Source organism: Haliaeetus leucocephalus, unplaced genomic scaffold (genome assembly GCF_000737465.1).
Source record: "Haliaeetus leucocephalus isolate CR32 unplaced genomic scaffold, Haliaeetus_leucocephalus-4.0 Scaffold473, whole genome shotgun sequence".
Classification (NCBI taxonomy): domain Eukaryota; kingdom Metazoa; phylum Chordata; class Aves; order Accipitriformes; family Accipitridae; genus Haliaeetus; species Haliaeetus leucocephalus.
The window spans coordinates 6,305,895-6,320,323 of NW_010972909.1; the positions used below are offsets into that span (position 1 = coordinate 6,305,895).

A 14,429-nucleotide genomic window follows, 5' to 3' on the forward strand; every position below is an offset into this window, starting at 1 on the left:
ATCTCAGTGTAATTGAGAGCAAAATTTGGCTCTAAAATTATCCCCTCCCACCTTAATTTGAAGCTGCAATTTATGGTATTGCTGATAAATTTGCTGTGTTTCAGGAAAATATAAATTGAGAATATGAACAGTAGACTATTTTATGCTGACATAGAAGAGTTATTAATGTACACAGAAAAAAGTCTGAAACAAGTGCTAATTCTTTACAGGTGTCACAGGAAATAAAATACTGCATCAGGAAACTTGGAAGCCTGTCTGTAGGCTCCTATTCTTCCACTTTGAATGCTATTCCACTTGTCTGATATTTACCTCTGACTAAAATACAGATTCTCCTCCTTAGACAAAGTAAAAAAATATTAAGTTCCCAGCACTTTTAAGTGGTTTGAGATTAAGGGAGGGAGTTACCAGAGAAGGATAAAGTGTACAAGTACTTAGATATAGCAACAAGGGCAACATAAAACATGTCACCCCATCCTCCACAGACAGAAATAATCAGCCCCACAGTCTTTTTGTTTAGCACACATATTTTCCCATCTGTCCTCTTTACAGGATCCTGCTCAGTTGAATCTTAATAGATTTAATTTAATATTCTTAGTAGTAGTTTTTCATACCTATCAACTCCTAATTGATGCAGTTATATTTTATGTTCACTTGGCAACTGGAAAGCATCATATCTTTCAAAAACCTAAGCTAAAATAGTACACTCGAAGGCAAACTACCTTGAAGTGATAAGGAAGAGGTATTAAGGAATTAATGTATTACAAAACTATCCCTCATATACTTACATGAGGGGACTCATTTTTGTCTCACCTGAGTAAAGCAAAGGACAATGACAGTTTTCTTAAAAGGTCAACATGTATAAGGAGGGGAAATAAAGAAGAAAGTAGGATTTTCTCTAAATACCACTGTTAAAGAAATCATTCAAGAAGTCTCACCAAAATGAACTGATGGGAAGAAAGGAAGGCAAACAAGTTAGCAAACTTATGAAGGTTACAGTATAAGCAGAAAAGAGTCAATTTACCTGACAACAGGTCGGTTTTGGATGTCACCAAACTGCTGCGTTTACCATTTTACCCGCTTGCATTACTGGGGGGAAAAGTTTAGGAAGGAACATTCTCAAGGACTTTTCATAAGTTCTCACTCTCGCCATCGGAAAGGGGAGAAGGGAAGGTTTTCTCTGGATTGTTTGACTTTTTTGGCTCCTGAAAAGTTTTGCAAAGAACAGTAACAAAGTGTGAACTGTTAGAACACATTTCTGTAAAAAAAGGGAGAATAAGTCACACAAAATAGAGCAACAACAAATCCCACCCAAAATCCACGCATCGCATTTGTGTCATTGGTTTAAACAAATAAACAAAACAAAAAACTTTGCAACTCAAATTGGAAATATGAGAGGCTTGGAGGCTTCCAACAGCAGGCCAAGATCCATCATCAGAATGCTCCAAAAGTCACCCTCAAAGGTTAAGAAAGATTTAAAGAAATAAAACAAAGGAAAAGGCAGCAAACATCTGGTTATAAATCCTGCAGTGTTCAGTTTAAAACAATTCCTAGAACAGTGAAAAAATTAAAAATGAAAAAAGACAGTAACAACAGAAGTTACCTGTCCGAGCACCTACTATTCCATAGAGAGAACAGGAGTGGGTCGTGTGTCTCACACCAGCCATAAAGCCCATAAACCTTCTCAAAAAGAGTCAGCCATGAGAAAGATACTGTACACGCGATTTGTTTTCAAAGTCTCTCTAAGCCCTTAAGGTCCCTTATGTATTTAACTGACAGATTTTTGCAACAAGGGGGAGAAAAGATTTAGCAAACGTCACTCATTTCATTTGTTGGTTTTTGAAGTCCAGTAGAATATCTGAAGGAGTATCTCCTTTGTGTCTGACATACACAGATGTTCCAGGGGTTATTTCCTGAGTAAGTATCACACATGAAAGATAGCACACGAAGTGGGAGAAAATGCTCCAAGAGTGACCATCAGCTCAGAACAAAAATGTTAACAGTCCACATATGCACCAAGCATTGACATTGTGTTACAGATGAGGTGTTGTAACATTTCAAGAAAAGATTTTATAAAACACATTAAAGCATTAAATACAAGGCTTGAGATACAATCCGTACATTGACATAGCAAGACATCAACATCATAAACATGGCAAGTTGAACAGAAAAAAAATCTGCTGTGTTACAAAGAACAAAATTTCATCAGGTGTAGTTTAGGAGACTTATTCTTGCAAACAAGAGTTTCTAACTGGCTCTTTCAAACATTAAAATATACAAAAATAGCTTTATCACCATCAGCTGTATTAGTACTATTGTAATCCAGCACTACATTGACCATTTTTTCAGCACATGCTTCCAAACCTACATACGGAGGTAGTGGTAGTGCAACTGTATGAAAGTTTAGCATGTGTTTTTCACCATACAGAACTGAAGGAAATACAGTGTATAAAGCTGATGTCTGTAAAGTTCACCTTCAATGAGAAACACTGCCCGGTTGCCACAGGTTAGATTTGTTGGCTTTTTTTTCCTTTAAGTAAAAACAAGACACTCCCCTCGCACCCCCAGCCCATTCTATACGTTTCACTACTTCAGGAGCAATGCATAAGTAGGGACTAAATACATGAGACAAGTGTGCCCATTTGTACCAGTGAACCCTCAACCGAGGTTTTCATGCAATATCAATACCCAGTGTGCAAACAAACGCACATGATGTTTCAAATCCTGTCTCCCTCCCTGAACACCATGCATAGACTTTATCTCCAAACTACAAATGGAAGTACCAATCACAGAGGAGCATCTTATGCCAAAGGAGCCAAACTGTATATCTCTCAATCCACTGTTTGTCTTTCAAAAAATCTGATGTTTACGTCACACATTTTACCGCTGATGAGGTGTAACCTGGACATTCTGAAAGGGTGATAGAAATGTAAAGCTCCTGTGAGCCACAAAGTACTATGGAGACTTAAAAATCAGTCCAGAATTTTCAGTTACTAGCTCTTTCCTCTAAAAGATATTTCCTGTGATAGAAATACAGAGGTCCCACTATACCAACTAGCACATGTTTACTCCCTGCTGTTATTCCACATGTGCTCAACGTGTGCCACAGCTGAAAAGGGAAGGATTGACACTATCAGCCTCTCAAAGAGTGCAGGCACCTACCAGTAAAAAAAAACAAAAAGAAAAACCCAAACGAACAGAAAGAAAAAAAAAAACCCACCCAAATAAAACCCCAAACCACACCACCACCCAAATTCCCCTTAAACAAGCAAGGGGAGAAAAGCCTCTGGAAGAGACAGTTTACTGCTCAGTGACTATCAAATTAGGTTTCTTTCATGTTCTGTGGTTCTGCAACTCTTCATGGAAGTTAAAGACCTTTATATTCTTCAGGTACAACCTGTGCGCTTGAAGGCTCAGGAAGAAAGATTTGAAAATACCTTTACTGCTGAAGCTCCTTTTGTTGCTGGACCAGGTGGTCCACTCTCCTGCTTAACACCAACAGTCAACCTTTCACTTGATTTTAATAATAATATTTAATTCTACAAAAAAAAGCCATTTTATTACATTCCTTTTAAAATAAAAAAACCAAACTGTACAAAGAAGCATGATCAAACCTCCATAAAGCAGGTTAATACTGTTCTGTTTATTGCCTCTTGAAGACTCTCTGCATAGTGTCCGTGAGTTGTGTTTAAGGTCCAAGTGAAGATAAAACAGCAGAGCAGCAGAGAGGTGAGGAAGGGCCACAGAGGTGGGCAGTGCAGAGCTTCAGAGGGTACATGGGACATGCTCCATTAAAGTATCCAGAAAACAGCAGCATTGCACACACACAACCCCCCTCCAAACAAACCCTATTTTCACAAGATTATTTTTCAATTGTAAACGTTTTACTTTTTGTTTTTAAAAAAAGAGGCTTATCTTTTTATATATATATATATATCTATAATTCCAGGGCTTTATGAACCCAGAGAATGAGAAAGGAATGAAAAGGGAGGGAGGAGAAGGAGGAGGAGGAAAAGAAGGGGGAAGATAGGGACTGAAAAATGGACTCAGTATCTGTTTTGGTTATCTGTTTTCCAAAACAGCTCAAGGCTAATGAGAAAATGCACAGCCAGAAGGACGAAGGAAAATCAGGCAGCCTGGAAAAAAATTAGGAGCTAAACAGCCAAAACCCAAAAAGAAATAAAGCAAAGCAAATGCGCACACACAAACACACAAAAGTGTGTGCACTCACACCACACACACATAAGGGTCCAGGATTAATTTTTTAATTGTTTGTGGACCTAGGTTATATATTTTATTTTTTTTAATTCTGGCTGAGCTCTCTTTTTTTTTTTCCTTCTTTTTTTTCTTTTTTTTTTTTTTATTTTTCTTCTTTAAATCTGCTGCATGTTTCCCAAAGCTAAGAATTGAGTATTTCTCCCCAGTTATACTCTTTGGATTTCTGCCAACATCAGCTTTTATGTTCAGTGGGGAAAAAGTAAGCCTGGTAAGTATTGTATGAACTGCAGCTTTAGCATAAAGTACCTCTAGATATTTAATCACTTTTAACCAACTTTTCCATCCTCCATACCTTACCCCGTTTCCCCCCCCAAAAAAGCAAAAAATAAAAACAAACAAACAAACAAAAAAAACCCAGAAAAACCCACCACCCCACCAATGTACAGGCTTTAACTCAGTGTTGTCTTAACAAATACGTCTGCAGTGTTTTCACTTTGGCCACTGTTAAAGATGCAGGCATAGAGAAGGGAGTGTTGGACTAGCATGTATTAAAGAAAAAGGAACATTAACATTGCAGATCTCTCTCAAAAAGACTAAAACACTAACAAATACAAGTCGATGCACGTTTGCTTTAAACTAGTGTAATTCTTTTTCACATTGGATTAAACATTTGTATACCAAACATTACAGTGCTGTTTATCTCGTCCAATCATGCAAAAAATAGTTAAAACGTGCCACTTCTGCCACAAATAGAATATGACCAATCCCCAATGCCTCTACATACCTTCCAAAATTAGGATTTGAAATGAGAAGAACTTTATAATAGAGACACAAAGCTGCCAATTAATACCAAGATGGCACAAATTACAGATTTGTACAGAAAGCTCATGTTAAGTCAACTGACACTTCTCTCAGCCTCATCATTTGAAAGGCCATAATCCTGCAAGGTCAGAAAGTGGTGACTCTCAAAGGATCCTGAACTTACAGCTCCCATCTACAGCAGTAGGAACAGTAGGTGTCCAGAACTTTAAAAACCTGGTATTTAACACCTTCAACTCACGTTGAGAAATTGAGGCACTCGGCAGTTTACAGGATCAAGCCTTACAGAGGTAGAAAAGACTTAACTGGTGCAGTAATTCACAGAAGTTTCTAGAGAGCTGCCAGACAGCTTTCCGAAAATCTTCCAAGTGTGAATCATGCTTCAATGCTTGCCTGTGAACACACATGAACTGCAATACGTCTGGGGACCAAAGCAGCATCCAAATAAAATTCCCACTTAGGTTGTGAACTGAGCATCTTCATTAGAAAACTGATGCTGAAGAATGAACACAATTTTATGTTCTGCAAAAAAGGGCAGCAACCACAGCACGTGTGCCTTTCACTCTTGCTCTCTTGATTGACACATACCCCCCCTTTTCCTCATTCCTCTGAGCTTCTCTGATAAACAGCATTGCAAGTTGGTTTAAAAAAAAAAAATTTTACAAGAGAGAGTTCTGTTGGTCATCTATTTACATGTGGCATCACTCCACCAGAAGTTTGATCTCATTGGCTAATAGCTGGTTCATGTTGAATAGAGCCCCCGGGAGCTTGGTGAGCAACTCTCTCTCCGTGGTCTCAGGGTCGCTGTCGACAGAGCTGGAGCTAGCACTCATATTGTCGACAGCGGCACTAGCTGGAGGGCCCAGCTCTGGCTCGCTAGTCTCGCTTGCCGTGGACACCACAGAGAGCAAGGACATGCGCCGCGTCAAGCGACCGGGGGTAAGGAGAGAAGCGGCATAGTCCGCTATGATACCAGCTACATCTAGATTACAAGCCTTGTCAAAGGCAATGAAACCTACATTTGCATTGGCCTCGCAGACGTAGAATGAACCGTCGTCCTTCATCAGCAGGTCAATGCCACACACGTCCATCCCCAGGATGTTTGACACTTGGACTGCCAACTGCTTGCCTTGTTCACTCAGTGAGCACATCATCCCTACGCCACCTGGAAAAAGTGGAAAAAAAAAAAAAAACTTGCTGTCTGTAGTCTGGTCACAGGTGACTGACATCCTTCTTAACCGGTTGGCTCTTTTTGGTTCGGAAGCTCCAAAGCGAGCTTGCAAGCAAACTGCTGCTGACTCAGAAAGCAACCTCCTTTCCACCGTGACTACTGATGAACTTGAAGCCACAGCAGGATTTCAAAAGATTCTGACCTGCCAAAGCCAGGTCAAGATTATGACTTGTTTAAAAAACAGTTAAGCGCTGACTTTTTAGTCCAGAAAGATAGCATATATTTTTATGATCCTGGGATATTAAAAAGATGACCTAACAAACCACCCTTGTTCCTTCTAAGGCAGAGGCTTTCCGTACATATTTCTACGTTATCACAAAAAATCATTCAGCAAAATTAAAGCAAGTGTTCCTGACAAGACTACAGCTCTAACAAATATAATAGAGAGGGATGGGGGCTGAGACATTGTCATCTGCTCATGTCCCTCTCAGCTTGCTATCATAGGTTGCTGTCTCTAAAGCAAGAATTAGGGATCGTTTGTGTCTGAACCTCAACTGGTCCCGTTCACAGTCTGTCGTCTAAGTATTAACCGACTCAGACTTCATCTATCACAACACTTAAGTTTAAAAAAAACCAAACAATAACAAACCAAAAAACATTTAGCAGAAAAATCTTTCAGGCTATACTTCCTCAGCATCAAGTAGTAACTAAAACCTCTCAGGCATTTTGACTAACCAAAACTGTACTGTACATGAATACATTTTATCCCACCCCTGGTCAGGTTCCGTACAGCTTCAGCCAGGCAACCTCAACCCTCCCTCCTCCTCCCACCCCTGGAAACTCGCTTGTCCTACATCCAAAGGTATGCAGAAACACAGTTCTGAGTATTCTACAATCAATGCAGTAATCTTCCTCTTCCTCTCAGACACTGTCTTTGAGGGAAAGGGTTGCAGGCAGGAGCCTGACAGACATAAGGCAGCCCAGCAGCCGCACAATGCAATCCATCTCTTTATTGCCTTCAACAGTTTCCTCCCTTAACACTCTCTTCCACCCTCTTGCCAACTGGTTGTCTCCTCCACCTCCCTCAGTCTCGTCTTCCATCTTCCTTCTTTTTCTGTTCCTCTTAACAGGATGAAATGAATGATAACATGGCATTAGCATGACATTGCCACTACCATATCGGTTGCTCCGTTCGTGTTCCTAGAACTTTCCCCTTCTTTTCATCAGTCCTATCCATCTAGTATTTTGGGCGGAGATTGTCTCTCCTTCCGTGTTTGCTCAACACACATCTCATTTAATCCTCACTCTCGTGTTTCCTCTGTAAACCTCCAACAGTGAGCACAATTAATACAAAATAAAACCTGCAGCTTACTTCAGTTGGGTTTGTGATTTTTCAACTGGATTGAAAAATTCTGATCAAAACTATGAACAATGCTTTTCCTACCAAGTGAGCAGTTACTCTGCATCCTCCCATCTGTTGAGCAGCGGAGCATGGTGCCCACCACACGGCCTCCTACTACGATGACACGTACATCCTTGCCATGGGACTCTTTAACGTATTTTTGAAATAAGTAAGGGGCATCATGACGAATCAAATGGCTTAGGTCTGCCAAATGGTGCTTGTCTCGTGCCAGGAACACAGCTTTACCTGTATGAAGAAAAGAACATCGGAAGATTGGAAGAAGCTACGGATTTGAGCTGTGTCAATAATTCAGCACATAAAAGTAAAACCTCTGACCAGTATGCTGCCCGTTCTCACAGGCCCCATCTGTAGCTTATACCCATTTACAAATTCTTCTGTGGACATCAGTGTTCCACTGCTTCAGCGCATTTAAGTGTTCAAGTACTGACAGAGTTGAGGAGCCATATGAAGAGTGAAAAAAAAAAAGAAAAGATAACGGCTTTAGATAAAGGAAGTGGTCTTGTAATTTCAACTCCTTTTGGTACAAGTCCTTAATGAGGGGGGAAAAGGAAGAAATACTTAAAGAGCAGCAGACATTTAATTAATAACACAGTTTTGTTCAGCCACAAGAGGACTGGACCCTCAGCCTACAGCTTTCACACACAGGAACGAGTGACATGAAACTGTTAAACACCAGGCAGCTAAGAACTCCGAAGTCGCTAGTGTGCCACTGCAGAACCAACCGCCTCTCTGCTGCGAAGTTGCTGAGAGCTGCTCTTCCCAGTACTTACAAGAGCTCACAACTCCAGAATGAGGCTTTGCAGTGGAACAACTACGTTCAGAGGAAAACACTAGACTCCACAGTATGCAAGATAATTTAGCAGAAGATTCCACAAGACACAAACTGAATGGAACGTACTACAATTTTGGAAAAAACTCTTTAGAAATCACTAGCTTTTCTGCAAGCAAACATCTCAAGGACTTGTTTTTTTTAACCTAAAACAAGTCATTTCATTCCCCTTCATTTCTAGAGCACACCAAAGACTTCTTTGCTCTTTTCCAATTTGACTAATACTGATGAAAGCCACTCCTGAAACAGACTTACCACTTTCCACGTCATTTCTAGTCTCACAAGATGGCATCCCTTTCCATTTTTACCTACATTTCCCAACTCCTCTTCCCCTTTCTTAAGGACTCTTTTATGTGCCATATTAGATTTGTTTTGCAATATGGCTGCACAATTTTTTTTGCGGCAGAATTGTCACTCAATTTTGCTACAATGCTAACAGAGTACAAAAATCAATTGATAAACTGCCTATCTTAACTAAGGGAACAGAAATGCAGCAGTAGCAGAACTAGGAGAAATAACGTGTGAAGAATTCTACCAAGTGCTACAAAGCCCAGCTGGAGCAGCCTCTGCTTCATCAGGATTCAAGGTCTCCGTAACACAGAACACTGCTTAAGGAAGTTCTGATCACAAACAGTATCAGAATGTAGACTTCAAAATCATGACAAGAAAGCAAAAACCTCCATGTGCTTTCTCCCATTCCCAACTTTAGCTCTCCTACAGGCACTTAATAATCCTACTGTATTCATAAAATGGGATAGGAAGAATGATGCCTTGGAGGGGAACTACTTAGTTCTTGGTAATTATGCAGCATCATGACATCTTGGCAAAAAAAATACGATTGGCATATTTGCAGCAGCAGCAAACTACATAGAAAATGGGCCTAGAAGAGTATGACTTTTATTCATCAGCCAGTACCTATGACCATGTTTGCCTGTTGTTTTTTTTAAATACCATTTGCAAATAGCTGCTCTTCAATTAATTTGAAAGCTTCCCCAACTCTCTTAATGTGAAAGGGTATGTACTGTGCAGAAATTTGCACTAAAACGCCTGGAATTTAGAGTGCTCTAAAGTAAAACTTGTAAATGGAGATTTACATGAATTCTGGCTAAAAAGGGAGAAGAAAGTCAATAGCTCCAAACTCTGTAATTATTTAGTAGATCTTAACAAGAGGCAGTATCAAGTCAAATCCACTGTCTCAGATACTCCATGGTTGTCAAATTCAGCTTGCTGCAAAGTCAAACTCTAGCTTGGCTTCATAGCTCCACAAGCACTTTAAAACCCTATAAACAGGTATTACTGCCAACAGAAGCAGGTCTAACCTTCCTCTGCCCCAGCCTTTTGCTCTCACTCTTCCATTACATCAACACAAGCATTGTGCGAGTAAATGGTAATTCATGTAAGTAATTAAACCAAGTAAAAATAACCCATCTAGATTCATTCAACATCAGTTCCTGAATCCATTTACTACATGGCTACAGAAGCACTCATGCCAGCAGAAGAGATACACCAGAGCAACACACAGGGGGAACAAACTGACAGACAATAAGAAGGAAGAAGTGGCGTCTTTTTGTTACACTTTTGTTTAAGGTAACTGCTGGTTTATGTGCTTAATCTTCGGTTTCAGTCTCTTTTTACTTCTAGTATTTATTAAATTGGTTTTAAAGTAAATTAAAAACACTGCAACCTCCTGTGCAAATAACCTCTGAAATGGATTTTAAACCTGGTTTCCTTTAGTAGATCACTATCAAACATTAAACGACATTGATGTATGGTTTCATATTCAACACTTAAAACAAAAGACTGATAACAGAACAATTTAATCTGAACCTGCTATATTATCACCAGCACTGTCAGAGATCTTTTTCTGAAAAAGAGATCATTTGACAAACAATACATGAGATTTTATTTAAATCAGAATCCTAATTACAGACAAAGTCAAGTAGAAAAAAAGTCAAATTAAGACTGAATAAACTAAGATTTCATTTCTTATGCCTATTTAGAAACATCCCTAAAATCCATGTAGGCTTCTCTCTACTTGCTTAAGGCCAGACCTTCCATTATTCTAGTTCAAAGCTTTCCTCACAGAAGTCACCAATGCACGACAATTTTGAACCCCTATCCCCCCTGCTATTGCAAGACTAGGTTCTACTAAAACTGCTTCCCATTGTTGCAGCCTACTCAACATTCAGAAGTCGAAGGATGGTAGAATTCAGATGTACCACAAAGAAGTCCAACACCTAATAGAAGACCTTCTTAACTATCATCCCTTGACGAGACAAAATCTTTGAAGAGTGCTGCTCAGAATACTCCTTGCCCTCACCCCTGACCTCACACCCACCTCGGTGACCCCGCGTGTTCTTCACCACCATAGGGAACTCCAGCACTTCCGCCTCATCAATCATTTTGGCAAAATTCTCATGACCACCTGGCAAAAAGAAAACCAACAACATTATGTGCCACCCTTCTGGTGTGGCGAAATTGGGGATGTAATTGCCACACATTCCTCCCACCCTTACAGCTTAGATAATGCAGAAAAAACTATCAGTTAAGAGGAACTTGGTCATGGAGCATGATCAGAGTTTGGAGGTGTTTGTGATCTGTGGGATACTAACTCCTACTTCCTTTGGAATAGAAGACACAAGTTGACAAAGGCCTCTTGATCGCAACCCCAAAAGGCTCAATCCAATCTTCCAAATCGGAATGCCCCGATTCTACTATCTCATTCCATTTTATCCATTTTACTTTATCAACTCCCACCTTTTCAAGTGTCTAGCAGGAAAATAGCACAGATATAACACCAGTAACAGTTCCATCCAAACTACTAACCAGGAAAGCAACATGGAATACAAAGACAAGGCGTAATCCAGACAGCAGCAACAACCCAAATCTTGTCACTCCACCTCCCCCATTTCCAAGGCTTAAGTCTCCTGCATCTCATTCTCCCTACTTCCTGAAGTAGTACTTCAACCTTTTCGTCTCCTTGCATCTGTAAGGACCTTAGAGAGTAGCTTTTAACTACCATTCACATGATTACGGTTGATACGTTGAGGTTATTTGAGTTCAGGTCAATTCACAGAAGGCTGACCACAGTACAAGAAATACAGAAGAGAAAGTCAGCAGACAAAAGGGATGAGACTCCTCTAACAGCATGTGCAGTAAAGCGCGGAAGTCAAGCCAAGACACTGGTCACAAAGCCAGCAGCAGCCATCACTGCCCTGCCATGGATTTTAATGCATGTCATGGAATAACATGTCATTCAGCACATCCTGTTTTTCTTGGCAAAGCCAGCTCTCACTGATAACTTGATACTTGTGTTAAAAAAATAAAAAGGTCATGCTTCTGTCAAATTCCAGAGGCAGGCATTAAAAGAAGTGGCAGGGAGTTATGAACAGAGATGTTCTGCGATTACCCCATCCTTCGTGGTCTCCCCTTCCCCCCCCAAAATTAAAAACTCATTTCTCAAAGAGCTAGAACAACCACATCTATAAAGAAAGGGTATGTTTCTTCTCAAATGTGTTTTCAAAGTAATTGATGGGAAATAGTAATTCATAGTAATTGATGGAAACCCATGTTTGTGTTTTTGTCAAGTTCCCATTACAAAAAGCCTATTGCTGCAACCACACAAAGGGGAGGAAAGCACTGGTATTTCCCAAGAAGGATATCTTCAATTCTTTAATATATTGTAATTAAAAACAGAAATAGCATCAGGGTAGCTCAGGCAAATGGTTCCTCTAATCTAGCACTCTTGTCAGGAACCACAGACTCCAGCGGCAGGCACAAGACGCATTAATAACTAACTTCTCTGGTGGGAAACAAACAATTGTTCAAAGTTGAACACAAGGGCTTGTACTCTTTTCATCCTTTCATAACTAATATATTCGCAGATATTTTTATTCACATAAAAGTTTAACCTACTTTCAGGTTTTACCAAAGTCTAGATCTTTATAGTATCCTATGACATTTAGCTGCCCAAGTTGTTGGCTGTTGTTGCGGGCAATTGGAAAAAAATAGTTCAAAGTGGTTTAAGCCAAAATTAGTTGCTTGGGAGGCTGAGGTACAGTTAAAGTACTCTTCCCAGAGTATCACAGCTAATAAACAAAGCCAAAAATACAAAAAATAGAATCTGAGTGCTATGACTTTAATTTCCTTTCCTGGTTACTGAACACTTATCTGTGGAACTAGCCTCAAGCTATTTAATTCTGTGGATTTCCAAAACTTGACTCATCTCTTTTGCACTGCAAAAGCATACATTATGGTAGGTAACTATGCTATCCGTTTGATCCAAAAGCCTTACCATATGAAAAAGTGTCTGGAAGAGGCACACCATGACCAGCAAGTTCTTGAAATGTCCAGAACTTGTTGACACAGTTGAGGATGGCTTGGGGACGATTCATCAATCGACAGCCCATCTTCTCTAAGTGGCGAAGGACCGTGATATCGCTGTCACTCTGGACCCAAGGTGTTGGTACACGCACAACCACCACTTGCGGGTAAGCAGTAATGAGCTCCCCATTCACCCGGAGACCTAAAGAAGGAAGAGAAAAACACCCCAATCAACTACAAGGTCTTCAGGAGAAGGTAAACAGGCAAAGAAATACTGCACAATATGTGATCACAACAGAGATACCAGAGTTCAACAGTGAGCATTAAAATAGCGCAACTCTCCCTAAAATGCATCTCATCAGTTGTGCTGTTTCATACAAGTCACTCTTAACCCACTTAAAACTAGGACTAGGCAAAGGACAGACTGTATTAAGGCACAGAATCTTGGCCTCCTTCCTAAGGTTAAGGAATTTTTTTATAGGTTGACACGTCATCTTTTCTATGGGTGTTAGCTGCATACTACATTCACATCAGCAGTAACAATAGCTCAGGAGGTTCCTGCCTCACACCGCTGGTTCTTGCCTACATGATACAGTTCATACCTTTCCCCATTCCAACTGTATTGATCCCTCTGTTTGTGGTATCACGTTACACAACATACTGCCAAAGTAACAGAGATTAGATATGACCCTTAAAAAAAAAACAAAACAAAAAACCTGCAGTATTTTTAACACAGATAATTTCAACAATCTGATTTATATTAAGTACGTACTCAGAAATAATTTTATCAGCTAACAGGGCAGCACCCCATGACATTAAGGCAGAACTAGAAGGAAAGCCAGCTTTGCCACCAAGACCAATGTATTAATCATGACCTATAGTTTTACAGACTATGTCTCTGAAAAAGAAACACTGAAAGACAGGCTGCAGTAATGGGAATACGATAGGATTGGACGGGAAGGCATCAAGCTTGATGAAGACAGCCTAGCATCTGAAGATGGGAAAAGACAAATAGGATTTGATATTCACTTTATTTGCCTTATGTTCAAAGTAAAGCTTTCTGACTTCAGTGTAAAATACACAGCTCACGCTGTTGTCAGCACCTTAAGGGTTAAAAAGAAGAAAGAAGGTGAGCTGAGAAATCACAGTGCATCTGCATTTCTGTGCCTATGAAAGGCCAGCTGTAACTATTCAGAACTAGCCCAAATTAATTACCCAATTAGTTCTATTCCAAAGATTTTACTTTTCAAATACAGACTTGCATCTACTCAACGTGAAGACACATACTACCAAGCAATATATTTCATTTCAAGATGCATTAAAGGCTGGGGGGGGCAAGAAGGAAGGGTGTCCCCCTCTCTGTACTTCCCCTTTTCTTTTCTTCTCCCAGCCAGGATGTATTTTATAGCTTGCCTTAAATATAATGAAGCAACCACCTAACTCCCAAAAGGGAAGTAGAAATATGCCACCCAGTCCTCAGGAGTACACAGAACCACACTCTGGAAAGGCCAAAACAGAGCCATATCCAATCCAAAACCCTTTTTCCAATCCCCATTGCCATAATTGCACAGAGATGAGAAAACATAAGCAGACGGGTGCTCTGGCTGCTCACCTCATTAGCACCAAGCACTGCCGCATTGCAGCTGACA

At 40.1% G+C, this 14,429-nt stretch overlaps 1 protein-coding gene across 1 annotated transcript in view; it reads right to left on the reverse strand.

Moving 5' to 3' along the window:
- Positions 1-5,520: 5,520 nt before the first annotated feature.
- Positions 5,521-14,429, reverse strand: part of RIMKLB (ribosomal modification protein rimK-like family member B) — a 39,300-nt gene continuing 30,391 nt past the window's right edge. The window contains exons 2-5 of the mRNA XM_010575377.1: positions 12,752-12,982; positions 10,796-10,882; positions 7,650-7,853; positions 5,521-6,199 (exon numbers count right to left, since the gene is read on the reverse strand). Of these exons, the coding sequence (XP_010573679.1) occupies positions 5,736-6,199; positions 7,650-7,853; positions 10,796-10,882; positions 12,752-12,982 (986 nt within the window). The 3' untranslated portion in view covers positions 5,521-5,735. The remainder of the gene's footprint in view (positions 6,200-7,649; positions 7,854-10,795; positions 10,883-12,751; positions 12,983-14,429) is intronic.